Source organism: Sinohyriopsis cumingii, chromosome 12, assembly GCF_028554795.1.
Source record: "Sinohyriopsis cumingii isolate HCF-2022 chromosome 12, ASM2855479v2, whole genome shotgun sequence".
Classification (NCBI taxonomy): Eukaryota; Metazoa; Mollusca; class Bivalvia; order Unionida; family Unionidae; genus Sinohyriopsis; species Sinohyriopsis cumingii.
Window position 1 is genome coordinate 30,849,124 of NC_142972.1, and position 16,846 is coordinate 30,865,969.

At 37.8% G+C, this 16,846-nt stretch overlaps 2 protein-coding genes across 2 annotated transcripts in view; one reads left to right on the forward strand and one right to left on the reverse strand.

Annotated features, from left to right (window-relative positions):
* LOC149786188 (uncharacterized) overlaps positions 1-4,977 on the reverse strand; it is a 31,443-nt gene extending 26,466 nt beyond the window's left edge. The window contains exon 1 of the mRNA XM_089975904.1: positions 4,459-4,977. Coding sequence (XP_089832030.1) covers positions 4,459-4,977 — 519 coding nt within the window. The remainder of the gene's footprint in view (positions 1-4,458) is intronic.
* Positions 4,978-6,710: 1,733 nt separating this feature from the next.
* On the forward strand, positions 6,711-14,878 carry LOC149786189 (uncharacterized). Its single transcript, XM_089976545.1, has 3 exons — positions 6,711-6,862; positions 13,142-13,588; positions 14,477-14,878. Exons 1-3 carry the CDS (start codon positions 6,799-6,801, stop codon positions 14,632-14,634), a joined length of 669 nt encoding a protein of 222 aa, XP_089832671.1. The 5' UTR covers positions 6,711-6,798; the 3' UTR covers positions 14,635-14,878.
* Positions 14,879-16,846: the final 1,968 nt, after the last annotated feature.

Consider the following 16,846-nt stretch of genomic DNA (forward strand, 5'->3'; position numbering starts at 1 on the left):
GTTATCCAAGAAGCCAGACTTTACGTACGCCGTGTGGAAGTGTTACCTAAAGTGGGAAACGACATCAGTCAGACGTTGAGCAGAACGACCGCCAAGTATCCCATACGAAGAGTGGAAGTGAAAACGTTCACCATTCCTGTTGGACAGCGATCCATGATCGAAGATCATCTGTTCCAAGGACAGTTACCCAAGCGTTTGATCGTTGGTATCGTCAGGAATTCAGCTTTCAATGGACTTCATAACGAAAATCCTTTTGAGTTTCGACACTCTAGCGTGTCCAAAATCGAAGTCAGTCGTGACGGCAAGACCTTGTGTACACGACCCTTTGAGCCTAACTTTGCCCAGAACAATTACTTGAGATCGTACTTGTCCCTGTACGAAGCCACCGGACAGTTAGGAACCAATACCAGTCACGGTATTACGTACGAAGATTATGCAGGAGGCTATGCTTTGTGGGCCTTTGATTTCACTCCAGACCAAGGCAGCGACGAGGGACATTTCCACCCTATAAAATCTGGCCAGATTCGTGTGGAAATTCAGTTTGCAAATCGAGACCCTGCTGATCCAACGTTGAACGTGATCCTGTATGCAGAATTTGACAATACGATAGAAATCAACAGTTTGAGAGAAGTCATTCTAGATTACTAGAAGCCATGGAAGACTGTTATCCCTCTTTACCTAGTGAAGAAACTTTGGACATGAAATGTGAGGAGACCGTGGAAGGAGAATCCCAAGACAAAGACGAAGAAATTGTCATGATGAAGTCGAGATGGCCAGAACAAGAAGCCCATTTAGTCTCCTGCTTTGCCAAACACTTGGTCGACAAAATGACGGAATTGATCAAGAAAAATTGTTATGGATGTCAAAACGATCATCCCAGTCAAATTCAACACGATAAATGCCTGATGTTGAGTCAAGAAGAAAAATTGGACGAGTATCTGGACGAAGCTTGGAGTCTCATCTCAAACAAAGACGTGTTGCACCAGTGGTATAAAGACTTGCGTGAACATTCTTGTCCACCATTAACCACTCAAGAGATTCATCGTATCGAAGCTCTCCTGAATCAGAGTGAGGAAACAGAACGAATAACCGTTTATTCGTCAGACATTTTCAAGCAAAAAGTCAGGATCGAATTGACGACTTATTATTACCTGTGAAGAAGAAAAAAACACAAATCAATGGATACCTGGGAACTTTATTACCTTTTGAACCACAGTTCGTATACGGCTTCTTGGAATCCTGTCGTCTGTGCTAAAGATGAACTCCCTCATCGCAAACCTAAAGACCATCAAGCTTACGTGATCAACACGGACGAAAGTCATCTCCCAGGAACCCACTGGGTAGCCGTCTACTTTCCTCAAGAAGGATGTGTGGAATATTTCGATTCGTACGGATTGCCCCCTTTGGAAGACGATATCATCGACTTTATGAGAAGAAATGCTCAAACCACCCGATTCAATAACGTGAAATTACAAGGCACAGATTCCTTGGTGTGTGGACAATATTGTGTGTATTTTCTGCATCATCGCAGCCTGGGCTATTCCTTAGAACATTTAGTGACTCATTTCGATCCTCGTTCTTCTGCTAGAAATGATGTGAAAGTAGATCGATGGTTTTGTGACCATTATGCTTATCTTTTGTCTCAAGCTAGGAAACGTAGTGTCCATCAATGGCCTAATGATTTCCAACAGTGGAAATCACAATTTCATTCACAACGTTGTCAGCCCTGTTTAAAGTAGATTGTATTTGAAGAAAAAATGTTTGTGATTTGAAAAAAATGGTTTGATGTTATAATGTTGGATTATTGTTAAAAATGTTGTTGTTTAGTGTTAAGTGATTTTTTGAATAAAAAATGTTGTGTTTAGAAAAAAATGCCTTTGTCTTTTGTTTAGCTATAAGAATGTTGGATTGATGCTCTTTCATTTCTTACTATCCCTCTCATGAACGTTGCGGCTCGAAAACTGTGTGGGGGATGTTTTCCTTCACGTCCGCGCTTTAACTTTAAGAACCGGGTTGTTCCCAGTCTAGCCATCCATTGTCGACTCATCCTCCTAAGAAGATGTGCTCCAAACTAGCTAAGCTCAACGAAGCCTACGTGAATCTGCATAGGGTCAGACACAGTCTGATACCGAAACCAGAAGAAATAGAGAATGTGAAAATGTTAAAAATCACTGAAGACCTGATAGAAGAGCTCTTCAGAGAAGAAGTGAACAGGGAAAAAGAAGAATGGACAGAGAAGTACAGACTTCAGAGACAGCAGCAACAGCAGCAACAACAGCAACAACAACAAGAGCAGCAGCAACCTGAAGCTGACAGAGGCTTTGTCGATTGCCGTATCGACACCAAAGAGTTCTTCTTCTCTTTCCGAAGAAGCAGACCTATCGCCAGAAAGTCTATCCTCAGAGGACATCGCATTCTTAGAAACTAAAAAAGAATGCCATAGCAAACAAAAAAACAGCCCTTTTCAGGGCTACCCAATACTCTAGAAAAGAAATAACTATTAATTTGCCAATGTGTGTAAGTAGAGTAGTGTGAAAATAAACACTAACTCTTGCTATTATTAAAAAAGTGAGGGTATGTGTTTGTGTGTTTGTGTTTGTAAGAGCTAACGTAAGTTGGTGAGGATAATAGATTAAAATTAAGTCTTTTTTGGTGTTTGAGGTGTATATTTGGGGTTAGATTGGATTGCTTTGCTTATGTGGATAGTCCATTAAAGTGATTTATAAAAAATTTTACAATAGTAATGGGTAGCATAAAAAAGTGAGTGAGTGTTTCTTTTAGGTCCGCGCGTTGTTGTTGTTTTTTGGTCATGATCTAGGTAAGATCAATTTTATGTTATTAGGGGGATGTTTTCCATCACGTCCGCGCTTTCACTATAAATTGAAACTCGTTCGGCAGTCCAGCTACCCTTGTTGATTGATCAACACAGCCAGAAGAATGAATAGCAGAATAGTGAAACTGTTAGAACTCCAGATGCACCTGGAATATGCCAGGCGCATAGTAAACGAACTATCAGCGGAGGCTATAGTAGAAGAAGCAAGAGTAAAGAAGGAAGAGGAGGAGAGAAGAGAGAGGGAAGAAGAGGAAAAGAAAAGAGAAGAGAGGATGTCGTTCAATATTCCCGAGACAGAGGATTGGGGTGTTGAAGCGAATCATCCTCCCTCTGCGCTCCCCAGAAGAAAGGTGAAAGAAGACTGGGGAAGAAGATGCGTGTGTGGCGCCAGGCCAGGACGGTGCAACCATTAGATAGGTGCATCAGGAGTTCAAAAAACAGCCCTTTTCAGGGCTACCCAATACTCTAGAAAAGAAATAACGATCAATTTGCCAGTGTGTGTAGGTAGAGTAGTGTGTATATAAACACTAACTCTTTTTTAAGATAGTGTGAGGGTATGTGTTTGTGTGTTTGTGTGTTTGTGTTTGTAAGAGCTAAGGTATGTTTGTGTGAATAGTAGATTATGGGTTTCTTAGCGTATCTGAAGAGTATAGTTAGGGTTTGATTATATGAAATGAGAAAAGTGGGGATGTTTTCCTTTACGTACGCGCGTTGTTGGGTCATGATCTAGGTAAGATCCATTTTATGTTTTAGGGGGATGTTTTCCTTCACGTTCGCGCTTTTCGTATAAGAACCCACAGTGCTCGTTGTTCAAACCATTCTGCAAAGAATACAAAGAAGATGGCTTCTAACCAAATGGACAAAATGGAAAAATTGCAAAACGTTCTCGACAATTTAGGAATGATAGAGCAAATGTTGGTTAACCTAAACGAGGATCACTATTCATATAGTCCCCATCGAGTGAAGATGGAGATAAACAATTTACGAAAAATGAAGGTAATCATCAGTGATCTGTTGAAAGAAATAAAGGAGGAAAAGGAGGATGAAGAGGAAAGGATAAGGATGAGAGAATGGAATGAAAAAATTGAAAAAGAAGAAGAAAATGAAAAGAGGAAGAAAGAAGAGGAGGAAGAGAAGAAGAAAGAAGAGGAGAAGAAAAAAAAGAAAGAGAAGAAGAGTGTAGGAGATAAAATAAGAACTTGGTGGAGGAAAAGAAGAAATTAGAAGCAGAAGAAAACCCAAAGGCCCTTTTCAGGGCCAGCCATATTTCTCGAAAAGAGATAGTCTTTGAATTGCCTACCCCTTTTTTAAAAAAAATTTTTTTAAAATTTAAAGAAAAAAAATCCCATGTTAAATTCCCCTTGTCCGTAGAGTGACCCACGATTTATCGCCATGTTAAATTTCCCTTGTCCGTAAAGTGACCCACGATTTTTTGCCATGTTAATTCCCCTTGTCCGTAATCTGACCCACGATTTTTCGCCATGTTAAATTTCCATTGTCCGTAATCTGACCCAAGGGTGTTTTTAATGCTAATTCCCATTGTCCGTAAACTACCCCCCTTCACTACTCAGGACTTTTGCTATATCTTGCTGCATCATGTCCATGTCTGCGTTCTCCAGATTTACATGATGCTGTGCTGCTTTTTCAGCATATGTCTGCCTCTTAGCTTCATTATTGGGCATTGGCCCCTTACAGTCTCTCGGGGCATGCCCTACTTGACGACATCTAGGGCAGGTCCTCTCTTGTTCACATTCCCTATACCAACTGCGTATGGGGAAACCCATGACGTAAAAATAGGCCGGTATTTTATTGGCCTCGTGTTTGAATACTGATAGGATCCTCTCTCCAGTTTTAATTTCCTTAAAGCCATACACGGTGGCCATCTTCCCTGATGCCACCATAACCTTAAATTTATTTTGTATTTTCTCCGCTATCTCGCTCGTTTTAACTTCGAGTAGGAGTCCAGAGAAAAAATTTTCCACCATTTTGGGTCCTATCTCCCTCACGATTGGTTCTGTTTTGTGGACTTTTGCTGTTATCCCTTTTATTTCTATACTGTTTTCTTTTAACAATGGAGTGTCCTTATTCTTGGGGTATAGCACAAACTTTCCTATCCCCCCCACTTTGTAAACCGTCAATGTCATTTATGTTGATTCCCCTCACTCTTAACGCCGTTAAAATTTCCGCTTGCCTTGGTATAACTTCTACCCTCCCAAAGTCAATGCTTTGACATCCCCCAGAGTGGTAGGCTATAACCCTTTGTTGCCCCTCCGACCCCTGTATTCTGGTTTCAAAATAATGCCTAAGTCTTGACTCTATCTCTACTTGGGCCATTGTTGTGATTGTTTAAGCTTGAATAGAGCTCACTCCAAGTTGAAAGGACTTTGAGTGAGCACGTCTCACACTAATGCGATTAACGTATGTATGAAAATACAAAAACCACTTCCAAAAACAAACAAGTTTTTTACATCAAAATCTAATCCTCACAAGCTATAAAAATTTAAACTACAAACAATTCAAATATCAAAACAAAAAGGCGAAAATGTGTAATGCAAAATAAAGTATAGATAAGCAAGAAAAAGTGAAAAGTGAAAAAAGATAGTAAAGCAAGAAAACCAAATAGGAAAGTAGTGTTCCCTAATTATAAACACTTAACAAATTTTGAATATTTACCCTTTTCTTACAAACATCTAACATCTAATACCTCTCTGCATATTACCATCCATTCAACAAGTCAAACAGTGAAAATCCACGAGGTCTGTTTAGTTTCAAGTTGATATAGAAAGTACGTCTGCTCTCATCTACCGTTTTTTTTTGTCAGGTCAGAGTCATTAAATGTAGCTAACAGTATATAATTTGTTTCACACGAAGTATTTAAAACTAGTCAGGTAACTTTAGCTACATGTAATGACGCTGACTTGAAAATGTACTGAGTTGAATCTGGAATATGGAATAAGGAATAATTAACCAACTTAATTTCGCTGATAAATGATGAGGTATATTTTACAGTCAGGATATTGTGCCTCCCAAACATCAACACTGTTCGTACATCAACACAGTGACATATAGTTCTTCAGTGTGTCGTACATTAACACAGTTTGTGATATATAGTTCTCCAGTGTGTCGTATATACAGTTCATGATATATAGTTCTTCAGCGTTTCGTACATAAACAATGTGATATATAGTTCTTCAATGTGTCGTACATAAACACGGTCAGTGATACAAGTTCTTCCTGTTTCATATATAATCGCAGTCAGTGATACATACTTTTTCACTATGTTCGTGATTCTTTAAATTAAAGATAACAAATGTAAAATTGTGTACTTACATGGTGATTTTCACAGTTATTAGTTTACTGCTGAAATATATAGGTCCCTTCTAATCTGTAACATGCAAAATACGACCTGACATTTACAAATGAAGATCTATGTTCCTAACACCAAACGTTGTAGGGGACAGAATATCAGTTGGTCTTAACAGTGTCTGAGAGAAGACGGTAAAAAAGTACGAATGCTTGTATATGCTTAACGAGAATATATTATCTAGCTCAGTCATATGATTGATGAATCAGGCCTACCATATTGTTTTGTTACGTCACGGTTGAACTAAAAGCACGCTTGTTGTCTCGGATTCTGAACAAATATCACGAGTTTGCCATGTGCATCACGTGATGACGGGTCAATTCATTTTGAAATTAGGTGTTTTAGAGTCCATATATATTCCTTAAAAGAAACATTTTATGGTCAAAAGAGCCAAAAACATGACGCCAGCAATTTCATTAATAATAAAATGAAACATTGATCAAGCTGTTGATTCAACTGCTCGGATAACGTGTCCACATTTTGACCACGAGCTTTCTTACTACAAACAACATTGTTCCCCTTATTAGTAAAAAAATGAACTTACCTATTGTTGCCGTATAAATTGTGGTCAAAATAACATTGCAAACCAGTACAGTTATACATGAAAAACAAAATGCTGTTTGTACATATGATATTGCTACTTCTGGGCGTCGCTGGATTTGTGGGTTAGAAATCTCTCTCTGTCTCTCTCTCCCTCTCTGACTTGTAAAATTAACGACGGCAATTTCATTGAACATATGTATTCAAAATGTTCCTCCATTTTATTTTGTTCAGTTTGCTTTAGAAATATAGACACTGCAAATGTTGGACGCAGACTACAGTTTTTACTGAAATGGACAGTGAGCAGTCTGTCTGCTTGTTTATATTGTTTAGACTGAAGCTCAAGTAAGTTGAGAGTTAGGGACCTCCTGGCGACAATCGGATCAGAAATTATAAACCGATCAATGAAATAATAAGTTTTGAGCATTTTTATATATCTGGTGTATTTTGTTTTTAAAATCGGTATGGAGGTACAAATGGGAGAGTGTGAGGATATTATAGTTGTATAACAACATGGAAATGTCATGTATATGGTGAGAAATGCTTTCCATATGGGGGCGGGGACACCCATGCTTTCGTTCAACGTGCTAAACAAATCTCCCAATATCCAGATACTCCTACATATGGTTTTACAAACTGAATAGACATTATGGTATTTGAACGTGACAGTGACGGCAACGTTAACTGGTAACGCGTTTGCCAGACTAAATTTCGATATATTTTGCCATTATTCGACAATGGCGTCGAAGTGGCTTTGTCTCGTTGATATCGATACATGGGTATCGCGTGTTTGGCGTAGGCGGCGATGTCACAAACGAGGATTGCTGGTGATCATACCAATTTAATGTCCTCGGTAATGCACACATTAAAGAAATTAGGAAGTTACTCAGATTGCGAAGAAATGGATAAAACATACGGCAGTATTGTTTTCATTTGTTTGGGCGGAGTATCTTGCAACCTGTAGCAGTGATTATGGGAAAGAATAACTTACAGTAAGAACAAATTCCATACCTTTTTGTCCACAGATTTTGATGCAATGTACAGCAATAAATGAAATGCCACTTACACTTAACGAATGCCACATTTAGTCGCAAGGAGAAGTGGATATCGTATGAAACCTGGAGAAAGTAAACATGAGCCGTCTTTCTGCGCATTTGGTTTACAAATAAGATTCTAATGTATGTGCAGAACAACATTAAAAAAATTAAAAGTTGGAAGACTTGCATTGGCCATGAGACGCATTTTATGAATAAGAAACTAACATATTTCTCCGTGTATTTAGGTAGTAATAATACTGATGACGGCATTTGTATGATATTATGATAAACTCTAGAATGATATATTTTCATATTCTCTGCTCAGGTGTATTTCTGTACAAGCTGTAATCTTTTTATTCTACTACAATTGGTAATTCAGTTTATATACGTTATTCATTAATGGATCTCTAGTCTAAATCTCTGACCACTTCCTTTGTGTCCCAGTAATGAATTCAAGGCAAAATATACCAAATGTTAGACTTTGGTCCAATTTTTCCCCTTCCTGTTCACCACAGTCCACATGAAGCTACATTCATTGTAACCCGATTTCTCAAACACGCAGTGGCGACACTGTACAACGATACAATCAATTTACCCAGTGTTCAAATATCGTACATAAAACATCAAAAACTATTTATCAGAAGCACAGAAAAATGTCACTAAATCACCACTAATAAGTAACTAATTTTCTTCAAATAAGTGTCAATTCCGTCCATATACATGGCGTATTCGACACCGTGTAATCTACTGTAGTAGAATGACGTAGATGTATACATGTCACATTCACCGCCATTAAGCACGTTGTATTTCGTATAAAATTCACGGTTCGTGACAATTCTAGCACAAAACAAAACTTAACTATTAGAGAACTACATGCGTTGAAAGAAGATAAACAATATAACATCTGCAAACAAGTAAGTCATTTTATAGTATGTACTTCAGGAATGTTTCTGAAATCTCGTCGCTATTAACAGTACCAACCACTAATGTATAGAATGTTTGATAGCCATCAGGTTTCAGGTATGCTTGTAATATGTATGACACAGTCAAGGGGCAAGTTGGACCGGAACACCAAAACGGCAACCTCCATTACATGACAGCGTTCTTAGGTTTGGCAACTGTACTGCCCGCAAGGCCCAATGTATAGGAAAAATGTAACGCTCATCGCATCTTGCTTAGTCTTGCTTACTTGATTAATCTTCATGCCACATGATTACAGTTCAATAGCTCGATACCACATGATTACAATTCAATAGCTCGATACTATCTTAATGCAGTGATCTATTGCGGGTAAATTACAATAACAAATTGCTCTTTTTAGCTTATATAAATATATTTGCTGTAAAACAAATTGACCCTGAACATTTAAATTAGTTTTTTTTTTTAAAAGTTAATAATTTACTTATTACGTACTATACTTAATATTTGACTATATAACACCAACCATAAGCAGAAGCATAAATAGAAACATCGCTCGGCCATTTCCGTCAGTTTGTGAAATAACCTCTGAAGTAGTACGAATATATATCAATGTGACGTGTTTGATGATTCGTCTCTGGCGGAGTGCACACCATACGTTACAACAGCGAAGGCTGAAATTGTTTCGATTGAGACTTTGTATTCTACTTGGGAAATTCTTTTTCTATAATATTCTAACACTATGCAAAGTACAAAACTGTAGAGCATCACCATAGTTATCAGTGACGGCAAATTACATCCGAGGTTTCTTTCTTGACTTGATGAAGATGTTCCGATTGCAAAATTGAGTCGTATTAGAGTAACGTGCTTATGAAGAAATGCCGTGATAATGCCATTCACACGCGAGACACTACGTTCCGAGGAATTCCTTGCATTGCTGTTGCAGTGATTTGGCCACCAATTTTTTTTTTCCAGACCAAACTAAAGAAGTATAAAATTATCATGCAGGAAAATTCACAAAGGTATTTTATAAGCTTAAGTTGACGCAAATTGGTCTCTGCATTGGTGTAAAAAGAAATATTACTGCGATCTGTTGCTGCTATAACGGATGTCAGGAAGGTGTTGTGTCGAGCACATAATTATAACGGATGTCAAGAAGGTGTTGTGTCGAGCACATAATTATAACGGATGTCAAGAAGGTGTTGTGTCGAGCACATAATTGTTCCAATCGATACATTCTTTTTAACCCGCAACATTATGGTCAAATTGATATCCTGAAAATATGGTTAAAATAACATGCAACATTTGTATGGTTCAAATGATAAGCCGCAACATTATAATTAAAATGATACCTAATCAGTGTTCAAATTAATCTGTCATGCTTTCGCTTAGTTTCAATTAAGGTAAATGCTTTTTTTTTTACACGTCCATGGTTTTAAAGGGTTTGAAAAATGTCGAATCTGTTCTGTGGCTTTCTAAATATTCCCCATCACTTGTCAGAACAACACTGGTCAAGACAACTCGGTTTATCTAAGTCAGCTTTCCATGAAAGAACTGTTTAGTTCAGACTAAATGTTACATTAGATCGGTATGCTAATGTGAGAAATTGCAGCCAATATTAATGAAATTTCATGTTGACATTCCGGTGTAATATATTGTGTCTATTACAATCACGAAGCATATTAGATATAAGAATAATAAATAATAATAAATAAAGATGTATTCTGGTAGACGCAACTGGACCAAATTTTCGTTCTATCAATTATTAAATCAGATTCTTGATAATGTAGAGCCTTTAAAAAGGAGACAGATGATGGCTTGGTTAGTAAACTTGATAAATCGAATACGTTTTAAAAGATAAATTCGATTTGCACTGAGATGCATTAGCTCAGCATAATACAAAACACTCCCACCCACCCCATCCACACACATGCATACGTTTCCTTTAAGCTAGATTACTAAGCTCAATGGGGGGCCGAGTGGTCTAAAGCGTTCTCCGTTACGGATCACTGCCATCTCATCTCCGTCTGCGTGGGTTCGAGTCTCGGATTCAGCCTATGTGGGTATGCGAGAAAGCTTGCCAGTAGCTTCTCGTGGGTCGGTGGTTATTTCAGTGGTTTTCCCGGGTTCTTCCTCCACCATTAATACTGGCCGCCATGTATAGCCTATCGTGTGCTGAAAAATGGCGTTAAACCCTACAACAACAATAACAACTACTAAACTCAGTATGAATCTCCGTCATCAAGTAGAAGTTGTTGTCCTACTTTTCATCGACGACAGTGCACAGAAATAAAACAGCATATATCATAAATCGCTAAGAAAAAGTATCTCTTAGTCATTCTAGGAGCAGATGTTTCCAGGAAGAACAAGATGCCACAGTCTAAGCTGAAGCCAATAAGTATCTGGACATTGAAGACGAAGTTTTGTTTTCAATCTTTCTCAAGGACAATATAATTTTTTCGACAGGAACAAAACATTGCACACAAGTTGAAACAACAATAGGTACAAGGACCTTCGAAGAAGAAGTTTTATTTCCAGTGATGTTCTCAGGATGTTTTTCGGGGGGTGGGAGGCAAGAGCAAAGGGTTACAATCCAAGTTGAAATCGATAATTGCTACCTGAACCCTTGAAGAGGAAAAAAAAACTTTCAACAAATTACAATGATCCCGACACTGTCTTGGAGACAGACCAAACCGTCAAAGACGCGTGTGGTTTCATTGAGGCAAATTGCTTTACAGTATTTCCAAGTATATTTCTTTTTATAAAATCTGCCATTGTCAAATTCGGTCACGTAATTGTCTTAGAACTAAATGTTTCTGCTTTGTACGTTATGCTGATTAGTTAGATTTTACTTTTGTGCTAAGGCAGGCTACAAAAGACGTAGACTCGGAGTGAAGCAGTAAGGTTTAGTACAAGTTTAACGACATTTCTCAATGAAATACTTCAACAATATTTCGTAGAAAATATCGTATTGCTACATACCCCTCCGGTGGCCTAGTGGTTAGGGCGTCTGCTTCGGAAGCGGGAGGTCGTGGGTTCGAACCCCTGCCGAATCATACCAAAGACTTACAAAAATGGTACTAACAGCTTCCTCGCTAGGCGCTCAGCATTAGGAGGTTAGTGTTAGGACTGGTCACCCTGGCGTCAGGATAATGTGACTGGGTGGGACATACATGTCCGCAGCATGATGCCCCAGTGCTAGACATCACTATAAACTGCCACACAACTGACATCGTAGCGATATGACTGAAAAATTATGAAAGCTACGCTAAAAATATCCAAATCACGCCAAATCATATTGCTACAACATAATCGAATGGTCGTACGCACAGTGAAACCGGAAGTCTATAGTGACGATGGAGTGTGAAATACACTGTTTTGGGATTTCACCTTCACGGGCTGTTGTTGGTACGATATTCAAGGAGGTTGGAGACAATACTTTATCACAAAAGAATTAAATAACAAATGGTGACATATAACCAATATGTAGCGCTATGTAATGGTAATCCTGGTTTACCAAAGAAACAACTAAAATTAATACCGGTTGGTTGCTCTGAAACTCCATCACTCTTCGTAATCGGTAGTCAAAGAGCAACACTGATACAGGTTTTATTTTCTTATATCAAAAGTTCAAATATTCTGTTTCAAAACAGTAAATCGTAAAAAATACAGCGAAATGTGGAGTCTCTAACGGTAAATCGTCACAATTACAACGAAATTTGGAGTCTCTAACGGGAAATCGTAACAACTACATAGAAATGTGGAGTCTCTAATGGCAAATCGTCACAATTGCAATGAAATTTGGTGCCACTAACGGTAAATTGTCACAAATACAGCGAGATATGGAGCCTCTAACGGTAAATCGTCACAAATACAGTGAAATTTAGACTCTTCAACGGTAAATCGTCACAAATACAGCGAAACTGTCTTTAACAGTAAAAGATATTTTCTACAGAGGCTTTGTTATATACACTTTGGAGTTCACTCTAATTTCCTTTGCATATATGTCGTTAATGATTGGCTAACATGTAAATTTTATGTAGCAGTAGGTGCTTCTTGTTCATTCTTATGGTTACGATAGAAATGGAGAAATATTTTCAATTGGGTCGTTTTGACAAAAATAGCATCACTTTTCATATTCAGCAGAAGAGGGGCACAAAGTATGATACAGGGTTTGCTTTATTATACCATACGGTTACCGCCGTTCCTCAGCTACCAGGGATCGATCAATCGATCGATCAAGTTTTCAGTAGCTATATCCTTTTACCTTATTGTTAACTTGTAATTCTTTTTTTAAAGGAGAGCGTCTTTCTTTAAAAGAGAGCGTCAGGAATCATTTCCACACTAAATCAAGCAATTAATCAAAGGTTTCGAGAAAATATTACTTCATACGTCTTGATTCTGTGTTTTTATTTTTCTCGTATGTTTATTTATTTGCTTATTATTTAGAATGTATTGCCCGTCAATCATTTTCTCGGTGTCCTGGAGGGACCATAGCCGGATCCTTATGTAACCTCCAAGGTACAGGAAGTGAATGCAACGACCATCAAATATGTGTTTCGGACCCATTTAGTCGCGGTGGTGGCGTCTGTTGTGAAATTCCCAGCACATGTCCGAAACAAGGTCCAAAATGTAATCTTGATGGAAGCAGCACCCCTTGTAAACCTGGTTACACTTGCAACATCATTCCGTATCCAAGAGAAACTTTTGGCAAAGGCGTATGCTGCGGTATTCCTGGTAATATCTGTCCAAAAGGATCGAATCAGGGCCCTACATGTAATGTTGACGGGAGTGGCATACCATGCAAGTCAGGATATCGCTGTACATCCATCCATCGAGATCTCAAACAAGGAGTTTGCTGTAGCCGTCCGATTAGCAGCCATCAAAACAAAACAGGTTAGATATTTGTAATTAGTGTGAAGTGGGAAACTTTAAAGTGGCAGGCGATGGATTAAATAGATGTCATTGATAATTATTAAAAAACATTAAGAAATACCATAGTAAAATCATGTGTGCAAAAAATAACAACATAGCTAATGAAGCGCCTAGATCATGCCGCAATACATAATAATCGATAGCATCTGTCGATAAAAGTAGACTATGTTAGTAAAACACTAGCATAAATGTTGCAGCAAAGGTTCCTCCTAACCGACTCATCATATTCATGCGATCAAATGATGGAAACAAGAAATAAATTGAAACTTGTGCATGTATATTAATGGTACATATAAATGAAAAACGTTAAAAAATTAAGGACAAAATGTTACAGAGGGAAGAACGGACTCACTGATTATTCTTTAAAAAACCAAGCCACAGCCTGGTCAGGACTACATGATTTCTCGAAATTGTTGCATGAAACTCGATGTGAACTAGGAGAGCATCTTAAAAGTACGAAGCAGTTCGTCATTTCCTTGTGCATTGTATTGCTTGTATCAAAATAATCGCCATATTCCGGTTTTATCTTAACTATTTAAGACCTGGTTTAAAGATACCTCATATTAGGTAGGTAGGTAGGTAGGTATCTATATGTATTCAAAATGTAATTTGTTGTTTTGTTGATAACATCGACGATCATTTTAGTAAAATAATCTGTGATAGTCATCATCATCATCATCATCATCATTATAATTATCACCATCATTATCATCATTATCATTATTATTATTATTATCATAATTATCATTATTATTATCATTATCATCATTATTATTATCATTATCATCATCATCATTATCATCATCATCATCATCATCATCATCATTATTATTATTATTATTATTATAGGCACCTGCCCACCACCAAGTGGCCTTGTAGGAATCTGCCTTTTCAGACCTGGCATAAATTGTCTCGGCGATGCAGAATGTCCCCTATACCATAAATGCTGTCCAGAGGGGTGTGGAAGTGTATGTAAAGAGGTCATTTATGGATCAGATGACAATTGAGTCAAAATTACGCAAACAAAAAAGATTCCGAAATATGACAGCTAAAAGATACCAAACGAATTTTAGACAGCTTGAGCTTGTTCGCAATTTTTAACAATTAACGATCTTTCTTTGATGACTTGTTCAGAACTGTTGGCCTGCAAAGCGAAAATAGATACATACATACAAGATATGACAATATTATGACAGAATACATTCAAAACTCTGAGATAGATGTAAAGAGTAAATAAACTTTTTAAAAATATATGTGCATTCATTCCACATTTTTCCAGTCTTTGTGTGACGAAGTATATGGTTGGGTGGGGTGTTCTCAATATTTTTTAAAACTATTGTAGAAGTCCCACCCGGGTCTTTTTTGTTGGAAGTTAAATTTAAAAGATAGATGTAAGGCTCCGAGCCCCTAGTCAGCAATGCTGACCGTTAGATGGTTAAATATACAAACAAGGTTGAAATTCAATATATAAGAGTTTAATAACAATTCAGTAATCAAATGATTTCCACCTGTCCTTGTGTTTCTACTCATCTGTTGTATCCTGTCTCTATCCCATCTCTCCCAATTCCTTCTCATTTTCCCAGACCTTCCTCAAAATTACTTCTCCTCCTTCTCGACTTTCTTTCCCACGACTACACTCCTGTCGACTTCGTTTGTCTCTGCTACAGTCTCAATTCCGTCTCCAACTCTTGAAGACATGGGAGCAAAGGGAACTGGATGTTTTGTCCCCTAAAAGCTTAGTTTGAAAACTCACGAACGGTACAGTCTTTTTCCTTAGCCCTCTCATCTCACACTAATCACAGCCTATCATCAGATAACGGCTATTAAATTTCTTCGGTCACGAATTCGTTAAAATCGAGATACCCATACGTTCTTGTACGGTAAAACAAACGTCATAATACAGCACGGTGTCAATTACTTCTTATACATACATCAATAAATTCAGTCCCATCAGTACATATTCCTAATCCCGTTATACTAAACAATATTACAATAATGAGACGCATTCTTTTACTTTACAACTCGTTCAGAGTACGCAAATATTCAAATATTCATGTTCTTGTATATGCATACGTCCATAGTAACTAATCTTGCATACTTCAACCATTTTCCAAATTCACAATTCAAGCATGGGTAAATTCTAATGTAACGCATTAATAAATATACTGGTTTACTACGAAGTAACCTAATAGCGAATTATAAAATTAATTTGAACACAAGCTATAAATCTACATAACTCCGCCTCTCATCTAAATTCTCTACTTAGGTTCAAACTCATTTTTCAAGTACGCATGTAAACGAACCACTACAAAGATAATTCTTCATACTAAACGATCCTAGTAATTAAGTGTACATACTACCAATAATTACAATTATAATGCCGTAATATTCTGCAAAAAACGAGCGTATAACTTACTGACCTATTCGAAGTTTTGTTTTCCTTAGAATCTACATCGAAGTTCCTCCGCCAGATTACGAGTGGCTTCTTTCTCAAAGTAAACCCTATTGATCTTAATCCTTTCAGGCGAATACTGAATTAATCTTGCGAGTTCGAAAGGTATCATTCGGGTCTAAATTGTAATCACGCCCTCTATCTCAATTTTTGATATGATATCACTGTGGACCGATCCAATAGAACTTAGTGGATAATGTTCCTCTCACTGTTTATCAACGTGGAGACGGATAGGAACACGCCTCGTTCACCCCGTGGACTTTCCTTTTGATCCTTGAACTAACTTTTAACATATAGGTGTGATAACGGCAAGCCTTTGTTACATGACGCGACCGGTCCCCTTTGCCAACTCAAGTTTCCGGTCTTTGGCTGGTCATGGTAACCTTGCGTAGGAGTTTAACACTAACTCCGCGGAAATGTTTCGAGATCAAAACACAGTGCCGCGGTAATATTCCCAAGACAGGTAGATTATAGTTGATACATGACTTTATAGCTAAGGCTTAGCACACGTGATACACTCCCTGCGATTGAGAATAAAATCGGGATTTATTCCCCTCAAAATTGTTCCAAATGCAAATGTGCGTTACTACACGCAATAAAAGAAACAAAATCATAATGACGCTATACGGTGACTAAGGATACGAATATATACACAACATACGGTTATCTACTGTGCGATCTGAGCCGTTCATCGCTCCTGCTCATGAAATCAGCACCTACATTCTGGGTTCCTTTCACGTATCTGATCTGCATCTGGTACTGCTGTA